Genomic DNA, 27,333 nt, shown 5'->3' with positions numbered 1-27,333 from the left:
TCTATCCAGACACCCAAGCCAAAATCCTTGTATCAGATTAAATTCATCCCTTCCTTTTGTCTTTCTATATTCAGTTGGTCCCCAGATTTTGCTAATTTTAGCTACTAAATATTTCTATCTGTCCCTGCCTCTAGCCTTGCTACCACTGCTGTAATTTAAGCCTCATCATTTCTTGATTACTTCAATAGTGTCCTTTTTTTTTGAGGGGGGGGTACAAATTCTATTCCGTCTAAAATACCAATTGGACCCAATCTCCTGCTTAGATCTCTCTGATCCTGTTTCATTATCTGTAAATTGCCTAACCCTTTCGAATGCTATAAAAGACTTAATGTGATTCAGAACTTGCCTAACTCTGAGTTCACTTCATATTCTAGGAATACAAAACCGTTTTTAGTTCTCTGACATAACATCTTAATTCAATATTCTTTGCCTTTCCCATACTATTTTCTGTATCTGGAATGCTCATATTTTCCTTTATAAATAGTGCTTTTTTTTTGAGATGGAGTCCTGCTCTGTCACCCAGGCTGGAGTGCAGTGGCGTGGTCTCAGCTCACTGCAACCTCCACCTCCTGGGTTTAAGTGATTCTCCTGCCTCAGCCTCCTGAGGAGCTGGGACTACAGGTGCGTGCCACCATACCCAGCTAATTTTTGTATTTTTAGTAAAGACAGGGTTTCACCATGTTGGCCAGGATGGTCTGAATCTCCTGACCTCGTGATCCCGCCCGCCTCGGCCTTCCAAAGTGCTGGGATTACTGGTGTGAGCAACCACGACCGGCATAAACAGTGCTTTCTCTATCCTGTTTAAGAAATGTTTGACTACCTGAAATTATAAAAGTGTTATTGTTTTACCTTTTACATTGAGGTCCACAATGTATTTTGATTTTTTTTTTCAGTATGAGTAGGCATCAAGGTTACTTTCTTTCCACATGATATGCATTGCCCCAGCATTACTTACTGACATGTCAAGTTTTCTCCACATTACTACAGTGTCACCGTTACATAAATAAAATGTTCACATAAGCACCTGTTTGGGAACTCTATTCAGATCCATTTTTCTATTTTCTATCCTTATGCCAGTACCACAATAATTTTTATAGATGCTTTAGCAGTAATATCTGGGGGTATAAATCCTCCAACTTTGTTCTTTTTCTAGATTGTCTTGGTTGTTCTTGACCTTCCCAATTTCCATATAAATTTTGGAATCAGCTTGCAATTTAATACACACACACACACACACACACACACACACACACTCACTCACACCCTGCTGGTATTCTAGTAGAGATTAGCCTAAATCTACTAAATCAATTTGGGTAGAACAGTATCTTTAGGATATCTAGTCTTCCAGGCCGGGCGCCGTGGCTCATGCCTGTAATCCCAGCACTTTGGGAGGCCGAAGCGGGTGGATCATAAGGTCAGGAGTTCCAGACCAGCCTGACCAACATGGTGAAATCCCATCTCTAGGCCAGGTATGACGGCACATGCCTGTAATCCCAGCACTTTGGGAGGCCGAGGCGGGTGGATTACTTGAGGTCAGGAGTTCGACACCAGCCTGGCCAACATGGTGAAACCCTGTCTCTACTAAAAATACAAAAATTAGTCGGGCATGACGGCAGGCACCTGTAATCCCAGCTACTTGGGAGGCTGAGGCAGGAGACTCACTTGAACCCAGGAGGCGGAGGTTACAGTGAGCCAAGATTGTGCCACTGCACTCCAGCCTCGGTGACAGAGCAACACTCTGTCCCAAAAAAAAAAAAAAAAAAAAACCATCTCTACTAAAAGTACAAAAATTAGCCGGGCGTGGTGGTGCATGCCTGTAATCCCAGCTACTCAGGAGGCTGAGGCAGGAGAATTGCTTGAACCCAGGAGGCAGAGGTTGCAGTGAGCTGAGATCATGCCACTGCACTCTAGCCTGGGTGACAGAGCAAGACTCAGTCTCAAAAAAAAGAAAAAAAAAAAAAAAAAAGAGTATCTAGTCTTCCGATCCATGAGTACAGCCATTCATTTGGGTCTTTAATTTTTCTCAATAATATAATTTTCAGTATAGAGTTCTTACGCATCTTTCATAAGATTTATTCCTAAGAGTAGTGGGCTGAATCACATCCCCAAAGACATGAGGTGTTAATCCTTGGAACCTATAAGTGTTACCTTATTTGAAAAAAGGGTCTTTGCAGATGTGATTAGGGTAAGGATCTTGAGACAAGGAGATGATCTTGGATTATCCAGGTGGGCCCTAAATATCATCACATTGTCCTTATATAAGAGAGGTAGAGGCTGGAGTGATGTGGCTTCAAGCCAAGAAATGTCAGCAGACATCAGAAACTGGAAAAAGCAAGGAATAGATTCTTACTCAGAGCCTCTGGAGGGAGCACATCTCTGTTGACACCCTGACTTCAGACTTCTGGTCTCCAGAACTGAAAGAATACGTTGTTTTTTTGTTTTTTTTTTTTTGAGACAGAGTCTCGCTCTGTCACCCAGGCTGGAGTGCAGTGGGGCCATCTCAGCTCATTGAAACCTCTGCCTCCCAGGTTCAAAGGATTCTCCTGCCTCAGCCTCCTGAGTAGCTGGGACTAGAGACACATGCCACCACGCCTAGCTAATTTTTGTATTTTCAGTAGAGACAGGGTTTCACCATGTTAGCCAGGATGGTCTCCATCTCCTGACCTGGTGATCCGCCCACCTCAGCCTCCCAAAGTGCTGGGATTACAGGTGTGAGCCACCGCGCCTGGCCATAAGTTTGTTTTAAATCACAGAGTTTGTGGTAATTTGTTACAATGGCCATAGGAAACTCAAACACTAGATATTTGAAATTGTTGATGCATTTGTATACCATTTTTTAAAAATTCATTTTCTTTTTTTTTTTTGAGATGGAGTCTTACTCTGTTTCCCAGGCTGGAGTACAGTGGCGTGATCTCGGCTCACTGTGAACTCTGCCTCCCAGGTTCAAGCGATTCTCCTGCCTCAGCCTCCCAAGTAACTGGGATTATAGGCGTGCACCACCATGTCTGGCTAATTTTATTTATTTATTTAGAGACAGAGTTTCACTCTTGTTGCCCAGGCTGGAATGCAACAGCATAATCTCAGTTCACTGCAACCTCTGCCTCTCAGGTTCAAGTGATTCTCCTGCCTCAGCCTCCTAAGTAGCTAGGATTACAGGCACCCACCACCACGCCTGGCTAATTTTTGTATTTTTAGTAGAGACAGGGTTTTACCATGTAGGCCAGGCTGCTCTCGAACTTCTGACCTCAGGTGATACGCCTGCCTCAGCCTCCCAAAGTGGTGGGATTACAGGCATGAGCCACCATGCCTGGCCAAAAACTCATTTTCTAATTGTTTAATGCTAGCACATAAAAATTTAATTGATTTTTATAGCTAACTGTACCCAGCAACTTGCTTAAAATCACTTAATACTAAGTGTGTAGATTATTGTAATTTTATGCATAAAATGATAGACTATCATGCTTTCTCTAGATAACAGGTTTATGTATTTCTTTCCAATCCTTATACATTTTTCCTTGCCTTTATGCATTGCTGGAATCTGTAGTAAAATACTGAAGTACATGCTATCTTTTGACTTTATAACTATGAGAAAGTATTCTGTTCCAAATTTAAAATATGCACCTAGTAAAACTTTCAAAAATACAGTAAAAACACCAGCCAAAAAAATAAACAACAGCCTTCTAGTTAAATCCAAAGGCCTTTTCTTAAGCCCTTCTCATGATTCTGCATCAGTGGACACTGTTTATTAACCCTTTTTTTTTTTTTTTTTTAGTTTTTTTGAGACAGAGTCTCGCTGTCGCCAGGCTGGAGTGCAGTGGCATGATCTTGGCTCACTGCAATCTCCGCCTCCCGGGTTCAAGCGATTCTCCTGCCTCAGCCTTCTGAGTAGCTGGGATTACAGGAGCCTGCCACCACATCCAGCTAATTATTGTATTTTTAGTAGAGATGGGGTTTCACCATGTCGGCCAGGATGGTCTCGATCTCCTGACCTCATGATCCGCCTACCTCGGCCTCCCAAAGTGCCAGGATTACAGGCGTGAGCCACCGCGCCTGGCCTATCAAGCCATTCTAAAGCATTCTTTCCATGTCCAGCTTCTTCTTTTCCTCTTCTAACCCATTACAGTCAGGCATTTCCAAGATTTCGCCTTAGACCTTTTCTCTTTGTATATTAGTCCTTGTTAGCTATTGGGAAACATTTTAAGGTCCATTATTATTCAGAACCAGGCCAGCTTCAGGTGCTTTCCTTTTCTTCAGGAACAAAATAGAAACCTATTACACTTTCCTGTTTAAAAAATGCCATACTCTCCCCCAGGTTCTTTTCCTAACTGTGGAATGCAGTCTTCTCTGCGTCTGCCCTTTTGTGCTGTGCTCGAATGGAATCTTCTCACTTTACTGGTTTTACTAATAAACAGAAGTTACAAAGGTCCCTAAATCTTTCCAACGTTTTGGTTCCTGATCTATATGCAGATTCCCTTCTGCAGGAAACTGCATGGAGTGCCACAACATTGGGTGTTAGAAAGCTGGCTGGCTCAAAGGCCTCAGAGTGAGGAGCATTTGACAGGGTCTAGCTTTTGTGTTACAGGACCAAAGAAGCTGAATCATGTTCATTAGAAACTGCTGCATAAAGACCAACATACCAGTGTATTAATTTGTAATGAAAAATAACGACTGTCAAGGAAAATGGCTATTCATTTCATTTGGCCAGGGCATTCTCTCCTTGTAGGAAAACTATACGGGAATTAAAATAATATTCAGAACTGCATTTATTGAGAAAAGGAACAGAATAAAAGGTCCAGTTTTATGATTCAAATATTTAATGGAATCACATTAAGCTTTAATAGAGAGATGAGACTATCTCTACTACTAGAACCAGATAGTTTTGTATACACACAGGAGACTTTTCACTTCAGAAATATTTACTTCCCAGGGTTTTCTTGGCTCAATTCCTGAGTTAGATATATTATTTCTCTCAGTAAGGTTTGCTCTGGCCAGAGACGTTCATTTCTGGTTTGATCCACTCTGGATTGACCCATAATAGAATTATTACAAGACAGTATTTTCAAGTGTTTGGAGAGTATCTGCTGAACCCCAATACCGCTCAGCATACATCTGCATACTAGAGGCTCACAGTTAAATCCTCACTTATTTCTACTTATTCGTCAGTGGGGGGGAAGAAATGAGAAAAAGAGGAAAAGAAAATCATAAACAGCCCCCAATGCCAGGCAGCCTGGCACGCAGCAGATGCCCTCAAATCTGGTGAAGGAATAAACGCAGTTTCCTACTCCTTTCGCCGAATGCAATTCAGAAAAGCATTACAGAGCACAACTCCTTCCAGGCTGGAAACGCTGCCAGAAAGCAGCTCCCGCTTCACCTCTGCCGGGGGACTCCGCCCTCTCCCCCAGCGCTCCAAGCCGAGACCGCAGGTCAGCAAGAACTGAAAACGCGTCTACTGGGCCAGGTCTCATGTTTATCTTATTTCCCCCTCACTCCACAGCACTCACTCCCCAGCTATTAAAACAGAGAAGAAAGAAAAGGAAAGAAAGATGGTAAGAATATGACAGTAGGGTTAGGATCGGGGAGAGGGGCTTCAGCAAAAAACAGTTGCATCGCTCAGCCCCGGAAACTCATCCCGTCATCCCCAGACTCTCTCTCGGGAACTGGGCCCTACTTCAGAGATCCAGAAACAAAAATTGTAGCGTCGAGATGGTTAGGGCCGAGTCTACTTCTTTCGCCGGTTGGGCCTCAGAGCCCCAAGGCCGCCCTGCTATACGGCGCGACTGCACCGCGGGACAGAGCGCGCCCCCAGCTCGAGGCTGCCAGCGGACACCGGGAAACAGCGGCCTGCGGGTCCAGACATCTGAGGAACGCCGCGCTCAGGCCCGTGCCTGCAGCCCGGTCCGCAGAGGGGGGGGCCGCTCCCCTCGGTCGCCCAGTCGGGTCGCGCCGGTCCTTTCTCAGGGTGACCGCGTTCCTTCCGCCCAGAGAGGGCAAAGAGTCCCGCTCCCTCGTGTGCACCTCCCGCCCGCGCTCCGGAGCGCCCCCTAGGAAGAAAGCCCGAGCGGCGGCCACGCCTCGGTGGCGATTTTATTAGCGCTTGGTTGGGGTGGCCCGGCTGCCTGCGAGCGGGGTTTCCCCGCCCCTCCCCCCTTCCCCTCCCCCCAGGCGGCCGGAACCTCCCTGCGGGGCGGAGTGATACCGGCGGCGGCGTAGAGCGCGGTGCGGCCGAGGGGCGCCCGGGACTGCGCGGGGCGGGCGGCGGCGGAGGGAGGAGGGGAGAGAGGCGGGGCCGGGGCGGGTTGTTGTGAGGCGACTGCGCTACTGCCGGAGCGGGGCGGTTATGGCGGCTCCATATTAACAGCCTCCTCCTCCTCCGCCGCCGCCGCCGTCTCCTCCTCCTCCTCCTTTCCCTCCCGCCCGCGCTCTAAGCCATCTCCGCCTTCACCCTGACGCCTGCCTCTTCCCCTCACCTTTCCCCCTCCCCTGTTCTACCATGCCCGGCATGATGGAGAAAGGGCCCGAGTTACTGGGGAAGAACCGATCGGCCAACGGCAGCGCCAAGAGCCCGGCAGGCGGCGGCGGCAGCGGCGCCTCGTCCACCAACGGCGGGCTACACTACTCAGAGCCCGAGAGCGGCTGCAGCAGCGACGACGAGCACGGTGGTAGCCTCGAACTCCTCCCCGCCAGCCCGCCTGCCCCCCTCCCTCTTCCCCTCCCCCAGCCCCCTCCCCTCGCCGCTCTCCCGCCCTCCCTCCCCTCAGAGCCTGGGCGCTGCGGTAGCCTCGAACTCCCGGTGCAGTGCAGCAGCACCCCCGCGACCCCCCGTCCCTCCGCCCTCGACCAATCCTCCGCCTTTGCCCCCCCCCGCTCCCCGCCCCCCATCCGCTGCCATCTCCCGGAGTGCCCCGAGTTAATATCTTCCCATCCACCCGCCGCTTCTTTCCTCCATCTAGCGATTTTTATTTTTTATTAAGTGTCTCTTCCTTTTTCTTTCTTTTCTTCTTTTTTATTTTTTATATATATATTTTTGGCATTGCTTTGCAGATGTTGGGATGAGAGTCGGAGCCGAATACCAAGCTCGGATCCCTGAATTTGATCCAGGTATATTTGCTTAAGCAAAATCTCATATCCCCTTTCCTGGGCTTGGTTTGGGGTGGACGGGCTAGGAGTCCGGGCATGGGGCCGGGAGGGGATGCGGGGTTGGGCTGGGCAGGCATCCGTGGCGGGGAGGCTGTCAGGCTTGGCCGGGCTGTGACACTGGGCGTGTGGGCAGATGTGTGCACTGCAAGGTTAACATGGTTCCCTTCGGAGGCCACTTGCCCGCTGGTGGCATCGCCTTCCTAACCCTTGAGCCTGGAGCAGGGTCGGGGTGAGCAGAGGGAGACGGCCCTTGGCGGAGTCCAGGGTCCGAGGCCGCGGGCTGGAGGAGCAGGCGTGCGGACTGTATGGACGAACCGTGCAAATGTCAATTGCCACCTCGCTCGCCCCGGCGCCGAGGGCCGCGCTCTGTCGGGCGGGTGGCAGAGGCCAGGGCGGCTGTCACCGGCCGGGGAAGCCAAGGGCGAGCCCTGCCGACCTGTGCGCAGCCGGGATTGTCTCTTTTCTTTCTTTTTGGCTAGGTGGTGTAGCTTTGGTCGCGGCAGCTCTGCGGAGTGCAGGAGCCGCGGAGAGAAAGGGGTGGGGGAAGGGGGTGGGGAGACGCCAGCGGCAGGCACACCTCGCTCGCCAGCCAGCTCTGGGAAGTTAGACCACAGGACAGTGGCTGCAGCTGCCAAGGAGACATTTTCTCCCCGACCAGCCAGGTTCCAGCGTCCTCTGCCAACCCAGCTTGCGGGCTCCCTGTCTACTTTTCTCCAAACAGGCTCCCCGGCGGTCACGAGATTTCAGCCTGTGCAGGGATTGGGCGAGAGTTCCGCATATGGAGGCGCCCTTGCTGGAGCCTCTCGGAGTGGAGCGCGTTTCCTTCTCCCCACCCTGCCTGAGACCCTTCTCAGTTAAGGCTTTGGACAGACTTTGAAAGGGACCCACCTTTTTTTTTCCTCCTTACAGTTTGTCAGTTTTTGCCCAGTGCCCATAATATTGCGTTTGTGTCAGACGTTGGATTTCTATGTTAGATATTAAAGAGCTTACTTGTATTTTCTTGGAGAGAAACAATGTTTAATTATTAGGATACAGAGGCGTGTTTTTTTGTTCCTCCTCTCCCCATTAAGACAATGCAAAATGATATTTACCAACCATTTGGATTTCAGATTGCAGCTCTTCCTCCTGTCCCAAGTGAGGAGGATGAAAAGTAATGAGTCGGGACAGTCTCATTTTTAATAGGTGAAAACAGTGATGCAAGAGTGTTCACTAGATTTGGGTTGCCTTCTAAATGACTGGCTGGGAATACATTTTATTCAAAGACTATCAGTGTGTATACTGATGGGCTTCAAATAATTTTAAATGTTTTATGAAACTAATTTTCTTTATTGATGTTGCGAGTAGGTGAATGGCACTTTCACACCACTCTGCTCCCTTTGGATTTACTTGACATTTGGAAAGAGCACATTTTGGCTTTAAGAGACTGAATTCAGGCCAGGCGCGGTGGCTCACGCCTGTAATCCCAGCACTTTGGGAGGCTGAGGCGGGTGGATCACGAGGTCGGGAGATCAAGACCATCCTGGCTAACACGGTGAAACCCCGTCTCTACTAAAAATACAAAAAATTAGCCAATCATGGTGGCACGCACCTGTAAACCCAGCTACTCGGGAGGCTGAGGCAAGAGAATCATTGCTTGAACCCGGGAGGCGGAGGTTGCAGTGAGCCGAGATCACGCCATTGCACACCAGCCTGGGCAACAGAGTGAGACTCCATCTCAAAAAAAAAAAAAAAAAAAAAAAACTGAATTCAATTCCTAACTCCCAACTCTTCTTTTTGTGGTCTGAGCAAGCCACAGGCTTTCCCTGAGCCTCAGTATTCCTAGCTATAAAAACTTTTTTTTTTTTTTTTGAGGTGAAGTCTTACTCTGTCGCCCAGGCTGGAGTGCAGTGGCGTAATCTCGGCTCACTGCAACCTCTGCCTCCCGGGTTCAAGCGATTGTCCTGCCTCAGCCTCCTGAGTAGCTGGGACTACAGGCACACGCCACCATGCCTGGCTAATTTTTGTATTTTTAGTAGAGATGGGGTTTCACTGTGTTGGCCAGGCTGCTCTCGAACTCCTGACCTCCTGATTTGCTGCCTCGACCTCCCAAAGTGTTGGGATTACAGGTATGAGCCATCGCGCCCAGCCTATAAAAACTAATGGAATTCTTGCCAGGATTAAATGATGGGCATATGGCAATTATTCTATAAACATTAAAATTTGTAATTATGAAGAATTATTCTGGATATATTCACACCTTTCTGATTTGGAGCTTTCATTGGGAGTCTGTGTGTTTTTTTTTTGGTAGTGATAGTTATTTCCAAATTATACCTCAGCAGCTACAATTATTTTTTAAGTTAATAAACACACCTATATTTTTGCCGCAGTGGGTAGATTTCTGAGTCAATATTTATTTCATAGACAACTATATACAGTTCGATTAGGGGTCTTGTGTTTAAGAGCCAGACTTAGTGCTGGAACAAACTTGTACATGCCATAGCATTACATTGGAAAGCATTGATCTGATCATTGGAAAGCATCTTTTTTGTTTCAGGATAAACACTGGAACAAATTTCAAAATTTTGAGAATAATCACTTAAACAGAATAATATTAATGTGATTTTGCATAGCCACTGGTTTGTTTTTTTTTTTTTTTTGAAGGAGCTATTTTTATCTTTATTTATTTTTTAAACAACTTTTTTTTTATTATTATACTTTAAGTTTTAGGGTATATGTGCACAATGTGCAGGTTAGTTACATATGTATACATGTGCCATGCTGGTGTGCTGCACCCATTAACTCGTCATTTAGCATTAGGTATATCCCTAATGCTATCCCTCCCCCCTCCCCCCACCCCACAACAGTCCCCAGAGTGTGATGTTCCCCTTCCTGTGTCCGTGTGTTCTCATTGTTCAGTTCCCATCTATGAGTGAGAACATGCGGTGTTTGGTTTTTTGTCCTTGCGATAGTTTACTGAGAATGATGATTTCCAATTTCATCCACGTCCCTACAAAGGACATGAACTCATCATTTTTTATGGCTGCATAGTATTCCATGGTGTATATGTGCCACATTTTCTTAATCCAGTCTATCATTGTTGGACATTTGGGTTGGTTCCAAGTCTTAGCTATTGTTAACCAACTTAATTGACGATAATATTTTGCCTATTTTGAAACCTAAATAGAATATTTGAGGAGGAAAAAAATCACTGAAATGTTACTATTTTTAAAGTCATTGAAGTCATATTTTCAATTTATTTACTCAGACTGTAATTGAATTTTATTATTAGAATAAGGATAAACATCACTTTCTGTAAGTTCACTTACTCATTTTCTGCTTAATAGTCTTCTACAGAAGCATGCCAAACCTAAGGACACAATTAAAACTAGCTACCATTTAAACTTAGGAGGGCTTTTCTTATCTGGTAAAAGCTAATCTTATCAATCAAATGTAGATTATTAGTTATTGGGCATTTTTTTACAGGGAAATACTGGGCCTCTGTCATTCAACATTATACTGCTGATCTATTTTATTCTTATTTATAAGTGTTGTGCTGTTGTGTGAAGTTTTTCACATCAGTATAATTAGGTGAGAATATAAACACATTACCTTGGGAAAAATAATAGATGAAAAGTTTTTTTTGTTTTGTTTTGTTTGTTTTTTTTAGGCAGAGTCTTGCTCTGTCCCCCAGGCTGGAGTGCAGTGGTGCGATCTTGGCTCACTGCAACCTCCACCTCCTGGGTTCAAGCAATTCTGCCTCAGCCTCCCAAGTAGCTGGGACTACAGGCACATGCCACCATACCCGGCTAATTTTGTTTTTTGTATTTTTGTAGAGAAAAGGTTTCACCATGTTGGCCGGGCTAGTCTTGAACTCCTGGTCTCAGGTCATCCGCGTGCCTTGGCCTCCCAAAGTGTTGGGATTACACGGTTGAGCCACCACACCCTGCCAAAAAGATATTTATTAATTATGGAAATTGAGAAATGGTTAGCTCCTCTCTCTTCTCTTTCTCATTATCTTTGTCTCCTAAGCCACTCAATCCATCTTTATGGAGATTGTTGACCCATAGCTCTAGAAGTCATTTGGAAGAAAAATTCCGTGGGTGCTGAGACTGTAAAATCTGCTATGTAGAATGTAGAAAAATTGAGAGGATTTTCTACAGAGACTAATTTTATTGGAAAAGGTGATACTGATGATGATAAGAGTTAAGCAGGTAAAGAATGAATTGGCCAGGGGTCATAGCTCATGGGTATAATCCCAGCTCTTTGGGAGGCTGAGGTGAGAGGATCGCTTGAGCCCAGGAGTTTGAGACCAGCCTGGGCAACATAGTGGGACCCTGTCTCCACAAAAAATTCAAAAATTAGCCAACTGTTGTGGCATACCACATCTGTACTTCCAGCTACTTAGAAGACTGAGGTGGGAGATCACTTGAGTCCAGGAAGTTGAGGCTGCAGTAAGCTATGATGGCGCCACTGTACTATACCCTGGGTGACAGAATAAGACTTGGTCTCAAAAAAAGAAAGAATTATTAAAGTGATTATTTTGGGAAATATGAGAAGAATTGAGATTTATATTGGAATTACTGAAGTTAAGAGATTAGGAACAGTTTACCTTAATTATGGAACCATTGATAATAATGTCTTTACTAACTAGATTTCTGATTATTTTCTTTCCGTTGTTCACTAGATCTTCCCAACTTTTATTTAGTGCCTACTAACTGTACTTACATCATGAGGAACAATTTTTGTGTGTAGAGCCTAATTTTTTATCATATGCCTTTAATCTAATATGGCATAATAACCTTGGATGAACTACCTGACTTCTCTAGGCCTTAGTTTTCTCGTTTGTAAAAGGTTGATGATGTTAAGTATATCACAAGATTAAGTGAAAATTAATGTGTGTAAAGTAGTGGTTTTCAAAATATTTTACTTACATATCCATGAAATAATTTTGAAAAAAGATTCACGTATTTTTAGTCGACATCTGTTATTTGTCACTGAGTTTAAATAGTTGAAAAATATAATCTGTAGTGTATTGAAAATATTAACAGTTTGATAATAAAGTCTTTATCTGTATTTTAAATGTATCCAATTAAATATAAATACTACAGTGATGTGATAGTACTATTTTGTAAAATATGTAGACAAGCTTCCAACATTCTCAAAGTTTACATTGTTCCTTTTTGTCTTTGAAGTCATTTCCATGCATTTTCTCCACAGAATTTTATCGTATATAATTTTTTTTGTGCTTTAAAGTGCTTTATTGGGCCCGGCGTGGTGGCTCACGCCTGTAATCCTGGCACTTTGGGAAGCCAAGGCAGGTGGATCCCTTGAGGTCAGGAGTTCAAGACCAGCCTGGCCAACATGGCAAAACCCCATCTCTACTAAAAATACAAAAAATCAGCTGGGCGTGGTAGTGGGCACCTGTAATCCCAGCTACTTGGGAGGCTGAGGCAGGAGAATTGCTTGAACCTGGGAGGCGGAGGTTGGAGTGAGCCGAGATTGCACCATTGCACTCCAGCCTGGCAACAGAGCGAGACTCTGTCTCAAATAAATAAATAAAATAAAATAAAAGTGCTTTATTGATCACCTGTGAGTAAGGTTCTGAGTGTTAAATCTCTTCTGGCTTGAGTTATTACAATTAGTGCATAATTGCTTAAAACTCTAGTAGTTATGGTGCCTTGAGTAAAGGAGGGTTTTCCTGACACCCTGTTTGAAACCCTGGAGGGTTTAAAATTTTGGGCCATGTACTCTTGTAAGATTTGGAATACATGAGAGATGGTGCCCTTTTATTTTTTTTAAGTGAGAGAAGGGTATTTGTGAAGAGAGATGATGGAAGTAGAATGAATCTAACCTCTTATCATTTGACCACAGGTGAGTTTTCAGGCAGATTGTCTTGGGAAAGAGAAAATAGGGAAGTTAAAGTTGTGAAAATTGATTCTCTTAAAATTTTCTCATGCTCGTGTACCCTGGGAAAGTCTTTGTTTACCCAAGTTTGAAGTTAGTACATATTAAGTATATAATGTAGAACCTAGTATATATAAATAGTAAAATGTTAAAATATGTTTAGTACAGCTTAATATTCTTAATATTTAAGTTCTTTATATAGTATATTTGTTCCATGATCTTCGTCAAAGTCCTTATTTTTAATGTCTAGATTTTTATTTTTATTGATGTAGAAATCCTAGTTTATCGAATTACATTTTCCTTTCCTAGTTGTTGGTTTTCTCCAGTAGTCTTATAAATGCAAGACTCCAGTTAAAAGATCTAATAATTTCAAAGGGATTAACCTTTAAATGTTTTTATTTAAAACTGAAGACAACTGATTGTTCAACAATTTCATTTTCAGAACTGATAACACTACTATAGTCTTTTAAAATTATGGTAGCTTGCTATCTAGGTTTTGGTTTGTTTTTTAATCTATTCAGAAGATAAGGTACTTCTAAGGCATGGTTGTTTTGTTGGTGAGTCAGGTTTGAGTCTCAGTACTGTTTCTAAATATCAGATAGTTTTGAGGTATAATCTTAAATATTGTTACTGTTAAAGACAAACATGGGGTTAATGTCTGTTCAATGTTTTAGTTCATTCTGACTTTTACAATGAAAAAGGTAAAACTTATTGGACACAAAGTGTCCCAAGAGGTAGATAAGTTATTTTTAATAGCACATGTTACTTTCTCCTGTTTTATAGGAAAGGAATCACGTCTGAATTGTGAGAAAAACATAATGGGTCATTTACAGCTATTCAATTTCATTTTCAAGGGGTTGGTGAGAGAGGACATCAGCCATTTTTGAGATACAGCCCCTTCAGGATTTATTCATTTATTTTGTAGTTGATAAGGTGAGAAGAAGCCTTTTTAGGATAAAGAAGGAAGGAACTTAAGAAAGAACTGTCTTCAATAAGCATATACTAGTAATAATTAAGTCTTAGGTAATGCTTACCATATGCCACGTACTTACATTAATTCATTTAATTTTTGAGCAACTCTGTCAGGTAGGTACTTTCATCATCCATATTTTTAGAGAGAAGGAAAACTGAGGCACAGACAGATTAAATAGATTTATCCAAGGTGACACAGCTACCAAGTAGAGCTGGTATTCAGACTCTGGGAGTTGGGCTCTGTAGTTCATATTCTTAACCATTGCACTGAAATATCCCTTCCTGTATCAGTCATCTCTTGGGCCTAGTTGACACATATATAATTGAAAATAGTAGAGTCCAGTTCAGAGTTAGGGAAGGAAAATTGTGAAATGCTTAATTAGGCATTCTCTGCTATCAGACAGGATTGCTCTATGTATGCTGCTCCTCTATCTACCTGCTCACCGATATTGGAAGAGCTGTTAGTTCCCACAACTTGGATACCAGTTTCTGTCAGATGGGGCCCTTAATTACAATGCTAATAATTTTTTTGAAACTTATTTATTTATTTATTGAGACAGGGTCTTGCTCTGTTGCCCAGGCTGGAGTGCAGTAGTGTGGTCATGGCTCACTGCAGCCTTGAACTCCTGGGCTCAAGCGATCCTCCCACCTCAGCCTCTTGAGTAGTTGGGACTACAGGTGCACACGATCACATCCAGCTAATTTTTTGTGTTTTTAGTAGAGACAAGGTCTTGCTATGTTTCCCAGGCTGGTCTCAAACTCCGGGGCTCAAGCCATCCGCCCTCGTTGGCCTCCCAAAGTGCTGGGATTATAGGTAAGAGCCACTGCACCCAGCCTGTAGCTGTTACTTTTTATGGGGAAAAATTTTAAAAAAGTTTAATATCTCTTTGAGAAGGGACATTTAATGAAGATATTTTAATTCAGACTTTCTGTAAGGCAAGAATGAGATGCAGGGAAATTATGTTTAAATATTTAGCATGATATGCCGTTAAGACTTGGGACTTAATGGAAAACTTTCTTTGTTGCATTTCGTGTTCTATTAAGTAGGATTTAAATGATCTTATTGTCATGACCATTGTGCAGAATAATCAGTTCCATGTTAAAGGATTGAAGTTTAGGATATTCACTTTATATAACATTAGATTTTATGAATCAAGTAAAGGCTTCTGACCAACTTAAATAGGATTTTTTTTTATTACCATTGAGTGGGTTGGCTATTTTGTGTTTATATTTTTATTTTACAGGGTTAAAACTTAAATATGTATCTTAATATTGAAGTTTTAAAAAGATACATCAAAGTTTCTTTTCTTTCTTTTTTTTTTTTTGAGATGGAGTTTCGCTCTTGTTGCCCAGGCTGGAGTGCAATGGTGTGATCTCGGCTCACCGCAACCTCCGCCTCCCAGGTTCAAGTGATTATCCTGCCTCAGCCTCTTGAGTAGCTGGGATTACAGGCATGCGCCACCACACCCGGCTAATTGTTGTATTTTTAGTAGAGATGAGGTTTCTCCATGTTGGTCAGGCTGGTCTCGAACTCCCGACCTCAGGTGATCCTCCCACCTTGGCCTCTCAAAGTGCTGGGATTACAGACTTGAGCCACAGGGCCTGGCCAGTTTATTTTCATTGAATATAAATTTTACATAATGAACCTTAATTTGGCATTTTCCTAAATTCTCAGCTCATGCTTTTGTGTCCTTTTTTATTAAAGATACGACAAAATACAGAAGGCTTTCGAATACTTTGGTAGTGTTTCTTCTTTCAGTTCTCTTTTCTTCTTAATTTTCCTTATACATAGAATTTTAAGATAAATTTATATTTTATAGCAATGTATTGATTTTTTAACTAAAATTTGTTGATCAGTAATGATATATGATGCTTCTCTAAAAATAAAAATATTTAATGATATTATATTATTGCCTGATAGATAACTTCTCTAGCTAGAGATTATAATAGTAGTTCTCTGACCCCTAGAAATGAATGTTCTTCATTCCAAGTATCTTATAACTTTATAAAGGATTACAGTTTAACCTCAGAATTATTTTAATATGTCAGTAATTTTGGAATTCTGGCTATTAATGGTAATTATCAGTACCACATAAAAGTCATTTATGAGCCGGGTGCAGTGGCTAACACCTGTCATCCCAGCACTTTGGGAGGCTGAGGCGGGTGGATCATCTGAGGTTGGGAGTTCGAGACTAGCCTGACCAACATGGAGAAACCTTGTCTCTGCTAAAAATACAAAGTTAGCCAAGCATGGTGGTGTGTTCCTGTAATCCCAGCACTTTGGGAGGCTGAGGCAGGCGGATCACGAGGTCAGGAGTTCAAGACCAGCCTGGCCAACATGATGAAACCCTGTCTCTACTAAAAATAACAAAAATTAGCTGGGTGTGGTTGTGCATGCCTGTAATCCCAGCTACTTAGGAGGCTGAGGCAGGAGAATCGCTTGAACCTGAGAGGCAGAGGTTGCAGTGAGCTGAGGTCACGCCATTGCACTCCAGCCTGGGCAACAAGAGTGAAACTTCATCTCAAAAAAAAAAAGTGGCACCAATGCTTCATTTGTTGGTAGTTTTAATGAATTAAATGCAACTAAGAATTAGGTAGACCAGAAAAATATCACTGAATGCTTAAAATAATAGAATCTACAGGCATGTAACTTGGCTCTGGCATAGCTGTCTCAGGCCTTCATTCATGCTATTGATTCTTAATTTATATGAAGTTTTAATAGGGCTTGATTTTTCTGACTTTCTAGGCTATAAAATATTAGAAATAAATTAGAGGCTAGGTGTGGTGGCATGCAGCTGTGATCCCAACTACTTGGGAGGCTGAGGCAGTAGGATTGCTCGAGGCCAGTAGTTCAAGACCAGCCTAGGCAGCATAGCAAGACTTCACATATTTAAAAAGAAAGAAAGAAATTAGAAAATGTTACTATTCTTCCAGGTTAGAAGTAGACTTTCAGATTATATTAAGAAGAAGTTGCGTTAACTTTTTTATCTTGACTTTTTTTTTTTTTTGAGATGGAGCCTGGCTCTGTTACCCAGGCTGGAGTGCAGCTGTGTGACCTCGGCTCACTGGCAACCTCCGCCTCCTGGGTTCAAGCAGTTCTCCTGCATCAGCCTCCCGAGTAGCTGGATTACAGGCGTGCGCCACCACACCTGGCTAATTTTTGTATTTTTAGTAGAGACGGGATTTCACTATGTAAGCCAGGCTAGTCTTGAACTCGTGACCTCAGGTGATCCGCCTGCCTTAGCCTCCCAAAGTGCTGGGATTACAGGCGTGAGCCACCACACCCAGCCTTTTATCTTCTTATCTTGACTTTTCTTCTAATGTAGATCACAAACTTTTATAAATATAAGATGTAATAAATGAACTTAATTTAAAAGTGAATAGCTGGCAGACCCTTAGCAAGAAATAAAATTAAATAAAAAGCAGACAAAAGTGTTTAAAAATTACAGCAATCTTGGCCCATTTAGACATGGGGCAAAAAAAAAAAAATACCTGAGGCATTCTCTCTCGTTTAAAAGTCTTGAATTTTTAATGATGATCTCTAAGTAATGTATGGAAGTTTAAATCAGATTTATTACCTTCTGTCAAGGAGAGATATGTAATGTACTGAAGAAAGTCTTTTTTAGTTTAAAAGGGATAAACCGGCATTTGCAAAATTTCCTTAGTTTTTATAAGCAAAATATTTACTATATGTTATAATGTAAATCTGTTTTCCTTCTGTTTTCCTATATTTTCTTTACTTGTCCTCCTTTGCAGGTACTGTACTAAAACAGAAATAAAGCTTACTTTTTTTTTTTTTTTTTGAGACGGAGTCTCGCTGTTTCACCCGGGCTGGAGTGCAGAGGCGCATCTCAGCTCACTGCAAGCTCTGCCTCCTGGGTTCACGCCATTCTCTTGCCTCAGCCTCCCCGGTAGCTGGGACTACAGGTGCCCGCCACCAGCCTGGCTAATTTTGTTTTTGTATTTTTAGTAGAGACGGGGTTTCACCATGTTAGCCAGGATGGTCTCGATCTCCTGACCTTGTGATCCGCCTGCCTCGGCCTCCCAAAGTACTGGGATTACAGGCATGAGCCACCGTGCCTGGACAGCTTACTTTGTTTCTACTTATTTTCAGTGTAAATAAAATCCATCATATTCAAAGTAATTATCTTTTTCCCCCAGGTGCTACAAAGTACACAGATAAAGACAATGGAGGGATGCTTGTATGGTCTCCATATCACAGTATCCCAGATGCCAAATGTAAGTTTTCTGAAGTTGAATGTTAATGTCAGCAGGAGTTTATCAGCCAATTCAAAATATGACTTACATTTGTTTTTGGGTCTTATAGATTCTCATAAGAAAACAGTTTTGTCTTTGTTTTATTTTTTATTTTTTAATTTTTTTTTTAATGGAGGTTGTTATATTAGAATGTTTTTCCTTTTGGAAGATAGTGGGTTGATCATTCCAATTTGTGTCAGGCCCATGAAGAATGAAAAAACCTAGGATCTGATGGCATTGCTGCTTAAATCCTCAAGCAGGGGAGGGAGTTACTATGTAGACATCTGCCCAGGCTTTTCCTCAGTATATGGAGCGGTAAAGACATGCCTTCAAACTTCAAAGAGCCCACTATCATTACCATTTTAAAGAGGAAAGGGGAAAGAACTGACTTCAGCAGCCATCAGGTCATCTTTGTGCTCTCCATTTCTGGACGGAGACCTTCTGGATCATTGACCATGCACTTCTTGAATCATGGTGTGGCTTTAGACTTCAATGTGATGTAGCGGACCTGATCCTTTGCGGCACATCAGATATAGGAAACGTGCAGGTAACAACACTAAGATACCCACCCCTCCATTCAGTTATCATTTAGTTTATTAAATAACATCAACAACAACAACGACACTGAACAGTTAATTCTAGCAGCTGTAAGATAAACTTGTCTTTTTAGAATATTTACTAACATCTTAAAGGTGTCTGATTTATTTAGTCCCATGAAAATTAATGATATCCTATCATGAATAGTAAGTTGAATCATGCTTATTGATGCAATAGAGCTAAAAATTGAAAACTGAGTATGTTTCTGCTTACCTGACAAATCTTTCTATTTAAGAGCTATAAAACACCAGCTAAAGGTCTAGCTGGTAATCTAGAAATTGTGTGCCCTTGAAGCATTCCTAACAGAAAACATGAAATTATTCATCTGGCCTGAGACTGTTTAATGAGAACCTGAAAGAGACTATTGGTTTCCCAGGTTCAATCCTCATTACAGACAAAGGTTTTCATTCACAAACTGAGCATCAGGGTATCATTGAATTTTGCTGGCTTAGTTCTGTTTTACACAATGGTTCATTTCTTAGCAAAGTGGAAAACAAAATTCAGCCAGAGTGTCCTGGTAGTGTAGTGTTCATGTGGAATATTTAAATGAAGGTGTAGTGCAATGGTTTTCAACCCTGGGTGTGCATTGGAATCACTTGGGGAATTTTTTTTTTTAAGTACTTATGTCTAGTCTCTTTCTCAGACCAATTAAGTTAGAGGCTTCAAGGGTGGATCCTGGATGTCTTACTTTTTAAAAGCTCCCACACTGATTGTAATGCATAGCCAGGTTTGGAAACCACAGGTCAATTGGTATTGTTCAGCATATATTTAGACCTGTCATGTATTTAAGTGCTTTGGGCTGTAAACAAAATATAATATTTGGGTTTTCTACACAAAAAGCTTACCCTTTGGGGGGAGATTTGATAGCATACATTTAACAATTTTATTCTAATAGCATTATTATAAGAGTGTATTCATATATGAAGACTATACTGACTAATAATCACAGCAAATACTTAAAAAATTCTTAAAATGGACCAGGTGCTGTTCTGGGCATTTTCCATTTATTAACTCATTTAATCATAGGAGGAAGGTACTGTTTTTAACAACTATTTAGAGTGAGGAAACTAAGGTACAGAAAGGTCAAAAGTTACTTGGCCAAAGTCAAAAAAATAGCAATAAGCCGATAATCAAACCCAGGTAGACTAGCTGTTCCAGAATCAGGATTCTTAACCACTGCTTCTCAAAAATATTTCCAAAAAGTTAATTTATACATACATACACATATATAAATTAATTAGAATCAAGGCAGAGTGATTGATTATATGGAGTTCACATAAAACTGAGTTCTGGTGAATGTGTCAGACTTCTCAGCAATGAGGCCTTGAAATAATAGCCAGTTTATCATCATTGAAACTGCTTATCTAAATAATTCTGTTGGCTTAATTACGTATGGAAGATAAAGTGGAATACTCAAACATGCTTTGTGTAACAAGCAGGAAGAGCTGAAGAAAATTTAGAGTACTGAAGCATACATAAATGTGTCATTATTATGTATAGCTGGCAAAACTATAAACTATCCTTTATACATCAATCAAAAATGGAATGGTAAAGGCTTTGGATCAACTCGAAATATGTAAAAGTGTCTTAAACAGCTAAGTCTCCAAATAAAGACTATTAAAAAAGGAATTATCTTAATATTTTATACAACAATTAGATCTATTGGCTACCCATAGATTGGTCTTTTTCTGCATACAAAAATATAGTAGTGTCATTGAATTTAGTAAGTATAATGTGTAGTCGTAGAGATAAGTTATACTAAATAAAATTTTAAACCAGGTGAGCATCTGATCTTGCTATGATAAGTCTCTTTTTGTAACATTTCATGGGAGGTGCCTTTGGCTTTTTTTTTACCCTGGAATATAAATTGTTTTAATTTGCTATGTTAAGAACAAAAGTAGACCTAGGTAAATGAAGTAAATGAGAATAATTAATTATATAACATTATTTCATTGCAGTGGATGAATACATTGCAATTGCAAAGGAAAAGCATGGCTACAATGTGGAACAGGTATGTAGAGAAACACTTCAGTAGTAAGGCTTGTCCCAATATTTACCAAATCTAGATTATCTCATGATAGTTTCTGTCCTAACAACGTGCATAAGCTTGACCAGCTATTTTATAGATACCACAAAAGTCCTAGCAAAGAGTGACCTTTCAATATTAAGGAGTTTGCTTTTATAAACATTATTCATCTCAAGGGCTTAAATGTTTTTCTTTCAATATATCTGTTTCTTATTCTACTTTGAGTTCTGAAAGTTTCTGGAAGCCTTCAGTATTCCTCTGGCAAATGCTTACCAAAATGAAAAGTTAAGGTTTTGGTGTAATTTGGAGTAAGTGTACATAGATAGAACTTTAAAACAAATCTTTTCTTTATTAAAAATTTTAATGATACGGGTAATTCTCTTTTGACTTTTTGTTCTACAGGATCTAAAAGTTAAACTTTACATTTAAAGGAATATTTAAGACTTTTAAATTTTGAATGAAATCACAAAAGGCTTTTTTTGTTAGGTAACTTCAAAAGGATATATCTATATATAATATATGTCTGTATGTAGAGTTAAGTCTCTTCAAATAAAAATTGTAACAAAATCAAGAAATTATCTCAATATTTTACACTATAATTAGATCTATTGGCTACCCACAGATTGGTCTTTCTCTGCATACAAAATATAGTAATGTCATTGAATTTAGTAAGTATAACATACATAGTTATGGAGATAAGTTATATTAAATAGACTATAATGTATTTATATGATGTTTATTATGTAATATACTCTATTATATATAATATACTATATAGAGAGAGACAAATATATGGTATATTACCCTTAGTAATGAGGGAATGGAAATTACGGAATAATGAAATGAAAGAGATCTTAAATCTCATTTCAACTAAGTATTATTTCAACCTTTATCAGAATTAATAGTAAAATAGGTAGATTTGTTTTAAGATAAGTAAGAAAGGTAAATTATCTGTAACCTGGGTTATCAAGAGCTAACTTTATAGTCCAGTTACATGGTAAAGGAATGTTTTTGTGAAATTGAGATGTTTATTTTATATCTATCTAAAGGTAGTTAACTTTTTTGTGGATTTTGAAGCCTTTGATTGCCTATTTTGTTTTTAAGCCTTGTCTTTCTGTTTAATGTTTGAGAAAGTTAATCCTTTAAAATAGGACTATACCTTAATATGTTTGTTTTCCTGTGTATTTTAAAGGACTGTTATCAGAGTACAGAAATTAACAAACTCACTATTTATAAAGTTCCTATATCTCTTGGAAAATAAAAGTTTGTGCCCTAAATGATGCTTAATACCTTATAATAAAGAGAAAGGCCTACTAAAAATAGAAGGGGAAGTTACGGAATTTTTGGAAATTGTCCATTTCAGTCTTTGTTATGATTTGGTAATCAAGTCATTGAAGTTATTTATATGCCTCCTAATAATTCTATTTATATGTTCTGATAATAAGTAAATGTGGTTTAAAAAATTGTTAAAGTTGCAGTGGAGGTACTTTTACTTCTTGGACATGGTTAGCCTGTGATACACTTGTAAAAGATTAAAACTTAAATGTCTCTCTACTAAACCCCAACTGAGCATTTCTGGCTTTGTGGCATCTGATCATTTCATTCAAGTATGGATTTATTGGAAATTTTCCTTTTAGCAAATTTTTTCCTACATATTGACAAATTTTAAAATGTGGGTTAAACTCTTGGTGTGAACCTACAAATCTGCTTTGTAGTCACTCTCCTCAGCTCACTGTTTTTCCTAGATTCTGCAGCAAATATGGTATGTAAGAACATTCACTGTTCTGAGGCCCTGATTTAAAAGAAATAAATAAATGAGGTCTGCTACCTGGGCGCCCCTGATTTAAAGTCCCAAACTGTGAGTCTATCTTCAGTTGAAGTCATAGGCTTAAGATTTTAATCTAATTTGTGTTTAACTTTCTTAAGTGTGATGGAACATAAGTCCATTAAAACCAAAGGGGAATGATTTCTCTTCAAAGGCACTTGGCATGTTGTTCTGGCATAAACATAACATTGAGAAGTCCCTTGCTGATCTCCCTAATTTCACTCCCTTTCCGGATGAGTGGACAGTGGAAGATAAAGTCCTATTTGAACAAGCCTTTAGTTTTCATGGAAAGAGCTTTCACAGGATTCAGCAAATGGTATGGTAATTTTAATCTTACTGTGGTTCATATGTGAATGATATCTTAAGCTACTATTAAACACTTCCTAATTATTAAATACAAAAACATTCTTCAATTTAATTTTAAAAACTAATTGTAAGTAGGTATATTTATATACAATCCTATTTTCTGCAACCACTCTTACATGACAGTTATGTGCTATTGCATTATAGTAAATTAGCTTTTATTTTGACTTAAATAACATGTAATAATATACATGTAATAAGAGTTATTTCGTATGTTTATTGTTCCAGGAAAAAAAATAATTTCAACTTTATTTTTAAATGTTTCACTCTTTGACACGAGGATTTTTTCCAATTTATATATTTTTGGATATGGAAGCCCCTTTTAAAAAATCCCATATTAGGCTGGGCGCGGTGGCTCACGCCTGTAATCCAGCACTTTGGGAGGCCGAGGCGGGCAGATCACGAGGTCAGGAGATCGAGACCATCCTGGCTAACACAGTGAAACCCCGTCTCTACTAAAAATACAAAAAATTAGCCGGGTGTGGTGGCATGCGCCTGTAGCCCCAGCTACTTGGGAGGCTGAGGCAGAAGAATAGCTTGAACCCGGGAGGCAGAGGTTGCAGTGAACCGAGATTGCACTACTGCATTCCAGCCTGGGCAACAGCGCGAGACTCTGTCTCAAAAAAAAACAAAAAAAACAAAAAAACAAAAAAAATATTATTTCAATATTGTCCAGATGGTGCTGCTTTTTTTCTTTCTTTTTTTTTTAAAGGAGAGAAACTGCTCTGTATTTCTAGTTCCTACATTTTTAGTATTGTGTCAAAATAATGTAAATCTGAGAAGTTCCTGCATTAAACGATTTTAACCTGAGTAGATGAAAATTAGATAATATTTGCAAATATATCTAGGTGTCTTCCATAATGGAAGAGAACATTTTTGGTGGGGAAGTTGCATCCTTGTTTGTCACTCTGACAGATCAGTGCATGATCATTAGTCATTTTAATACTCAGAGACTTCATTTGATGGCCAAAGCCTGTTTGCATTATTTACCATTTTAAGACCTGGATTTAAAACAAAGTTATTCAGAAAAATTTGTTAAGAATTGAATAGCTTTTCTTTAAAACATCTTGCTAATTGAAAGAAGCAAGACACAAAAGGTCACATATTGTATGATTCCCTTTATGTAAAATGTCCAGAATAGGCAAATCCATAGAGACAGAAAGTAGATTAGTGGTTGCCAGGGACTGGTGGAGGGGGAGAATAGGGAATGATTGCTAATGGGTACTGGATTTCTTTTTGAGATTATGAAAATGTTCTGGAATTAGATAGAGGTGGTGATTGTACAAGTTAGTGAATTCACCAAAACCACTAATATGTACACTTAAAATAGAGAATTTTATTTTATGTGAATTACATATATTGAATACTAACATGGCTGCGCTGGGAACTTCTGGGGACATTCTCACCAAATTAGTTTGTGACCTCTTCCCCTCCTCTCCCAGAACAAATAGGAATATTCATTCAGAAATGTCAGTGAAATTGATATGGGATACTGACTGTAGTAGTACTTTTTAGCTCTATAATTCATAAAGGTACCCATGAAATATTTTTTTATTATGCCTTTACTAAATAGTAAAGAATATCATCAAAATTATTCATTTTGTTTATGAATTAAACTTGCTGATATTAACATGATTTTTTTTAAGCTTCCAGATAAGACAATTGCAAGCCTTGTAAAATATTACTATTCTTGGAAAAAAACTCGCTCTAGGACAAGTTTGATGGATCGCCAGGCTCGTAAACTAGCTAATAGACATAATCAGGGTGACAGGTAGGTTGGTTACCTTCATATAGTTACATTGTTAGGGACACTGCATTGTATTGCTTACATTTCCTAAGGCAGAAAAGTTATCACAACACATTGTAAATATTCCTTATTCTTACATTTATGTTTCTACTCTGACAAGAAGAGCCAAGTGGTTAGAAGTTTTAATATTAAGAGCTCTTTCATCTCTTTTAATTTTAATCACAAATGCTTCCTTTTAGTATTGATATATTTAATACACATACTTAGAATATATTAAAGAATATGTTCTATGAAAAAGGTCTTTTTATAATTACCTGAGTAACTGAAACCCTTATTATTGAGGCTAAATCTTTTGATAGTATAAAATCATTTTGTTTCATTTTTGTCTGTCTTTATTCTCCAATGAAATTTAAGTATTATGTCAATTTGTATGTGTTCCCATTTCCCACATGATATTTCTTTTTAAATCCCTTTCCCACTGGGTCTCTGTTTTTGAGCTAGAAGTGTTTGCTAAAAGAATTCTGTATACCCAATGAGATAAATGTTTCTGAACACTACAGAAATCTGAATTAAAAGCTCATCTTCCCAAGTACAACTCTTATTCTGTTAAATAATATTTAGTAAAATTATTTAGATATATATATTACAGTTTGATAAGAGCACTAGAATACAATAAAAAGAAGGGAATTGGTTGGGCACAGTGGCTCACGCCTGTAATCCCAGCACTTTGGGAGGCTGAGGCGGGCAGATCACTTGAAGTCAGGTTTAAGACCAGCCTGGCCAACATGGTGAAACCCTGTCTCTACTAAAAATATAAAAATTAGCCAGGCGTGGTGCTGGGCACCTGTAATCCCAGCTACTTGGGAGACTGAGGTGAGAGAATCGCTTGAACCCAGGAGGCAGAGGTTGCAGTGAGCCAAGATCATGCCATTGCACTCCAGCCTGGGCAATAAGAGTGAAACGCTGTCTAAAAAAAAAAAAAGGGAATTAAGTGTACTAATTTTTGTTTCTTCTCAGTGATGATGATGTAGAAGAAACACATCCAATGGATGGGAATGATAGTGATTATGATCCCAAAAAAGAAGCCAAAAAAGAGGTAATGATGATCATTAGAAGTACTTGTGATTGTTCTGCAAATCTGCTGAAAAAGAATGAACAGTACTTCATATTAAGAAAAACTTTTTAATGTAATGCTTTATGAGATAGTAAATTTCAGTGTTAATTAGCAATACAGTCATACCTAGAACCCCAGTTAACCAAGTTGTTGAAAGTTGAAAATACCATTGAAACTGGAAAAAGATCTGAGTTTGTTTAAACTTAGCATTTACTAGTTATGTGACCTCATTCAATTTAGTGACTCTCATTCTTCTGAAGAAACCCAATGCCATGGGCCATTCATCACCTTAAGCTCTTTCATCAATGTTATTTTAAAAATTCTCTTCTACTGTAATTTTGTGTTTTACTGATTTTCTTTCTACTGCTAAATATTCTCAAATTCCTTAATTCCTTCATTTTCTCCCCCAAGTCTGCCTTACCTTTGTTTCTCAGAGCCGTGGTCCCAATGATCAACTATTCGAATCTCCTTCTTTCCCATTTCCCCATTCCTTTAACTCCCCACTTCCCTTATCCTTCTGCTATACCATCCCTAACCCTGTAACCTCATGATGCTGGATTCGTTGCTATTCACGGTCTAAGAGACGCAGCAGGAGAAAATGATACAATTATGTAAATTGTTGCTACTATGAAAAACAGTTTCCAGTCTCACTGTAGTCCTTAAGTGCCTCAGTTTTTAATCTCTAAGTTCCAGGTTTTTTTCTTAGTAAAATGAAAATAATAGGATTGTTTTGAGAATCAAAGAGGTAATATGTATAAAAGCACTTTTTATAGTACCCAGGACATAGAAATCTTGGATACAAGTTGCTGTTGTTTTATCTGGGCAGCTGTTTTGAACATTCTTCCCTTCCTACACATTGCCTAATACCCCTCCACCCCTAAAAACACTTGGCAGGTAACTTGATCCATGTCACAGAGAAAGTGTCAGACAGAAGCTCCCTTAAATTCCAGCCCTTCCTCTAACCTCTGTGCTATCATACTGGCCTTTCCACTGTGGTATATTAGTACTTAGAACATATTACAGTTACTGTATTTTGCCCACTAAGCTGCTAACTCTTTGAAGTCAGGGACTGAGTTATTCATTTGTATCCCCTAACACTTTGCACAGTACCTGGTATATGGCAAATATTCAATAAATGTTGATTCAATAAATCATTGTTGAATGAACAGTCTTGGGCCTTAATATCCCTCTCTCACATTAAGAAGGATCTTCTTTCTTTTCCTATACAATTTCACTGCTTGTGTGATCCTATCCATCCCTTCGTATCTATTCTTTCTCCACCAGTTATCCTTTGTCTTTCGCATATTTTCAACCTTTCAGTGCAGCCAAAAAGTATGTTCAAGTCTTCCATTTAAAAGCGTTTCTCTGGCCGGGCTCAGTGGCTCACGCCTGTAATCCTGGCACTTCGGGAG

At 40.0% G+C, this 27,333-nt stretch overlaps 1 protein-coding gene across 10 annotated transcripts in view; it reads left to right on the top strand.

The window, feature by feature from the left end:
* Positions 1 to 6,231: 6,231 nt before the first annotated feature.
* RCOR3 (REST corepressor 3) overlaps positions 6,232 to 27,333 on the top strand; it is a 57,269-nt gene continuing 36,167 nt past the window's right edge. The window contains exons 1-8 of one of the 10 annotated variants that reach the window (XM_054658365.2): positions 6,251 to 6,656; positions 7,042 to 7,098; positions 14,711 to 14,806; positions 18,154 to 18,231; positions 20,805 to 20,857; positions 22,852 to 23,013; positions 24,707 to 24,831; positions 25,825 to 25,903. In XM_054658365.2, coding sequence (XP_054514340.1) covers positions 6,491 to 6,656; positions 7,042 to 7,098; positions 14,711 to 14,806; positions 18,154 to 18,231; positions 20,805 to 20,857; positions 22,852 to 23,013; positions 24,707 to 24,831; positions 25,825 to 25,903 — 816 coding nt within the window. In that variant the 5' untranslated portion in view covers positions 6,251 to 6,490. Of the gene's footprint in view, positions 6,660 to 7,041; positions 7,099 to 14,710; positions 14,807 to 18,153; positions 18,232 to 18,449; positions 18,797 to 20,804; positions 20,858 to 22,798; positions 23,014 to 24,706; positions 24,832 to 25,824; positions 25,904 to 27,333 lie in introns of those variants that run through there. The other 9 variants (XM_063792477.1, XM_063792483.1, XM_016938167.4 and 6 more) reach the window with 9 other exon arrangements.

This window comes from Pan troglodytes, chromosome 1, assembly GCF_028858775.2.
Source record: "Pan troglodytes isolate AG18354 chromosome 1, NHGRI_mPanTro3-v2.0_pri, whole genome shotgun sequence".
NCBI lineage: Eukaryota > Metazoa > Chordata > Mammalia > Primates > Hominidae > Pan > Pan troglodytes.
The sequence above is the reverse complement of the archived record's forward strand: the minus strand, read 5'-3'. Positions and strand labels throughout refer to the sequence as shown.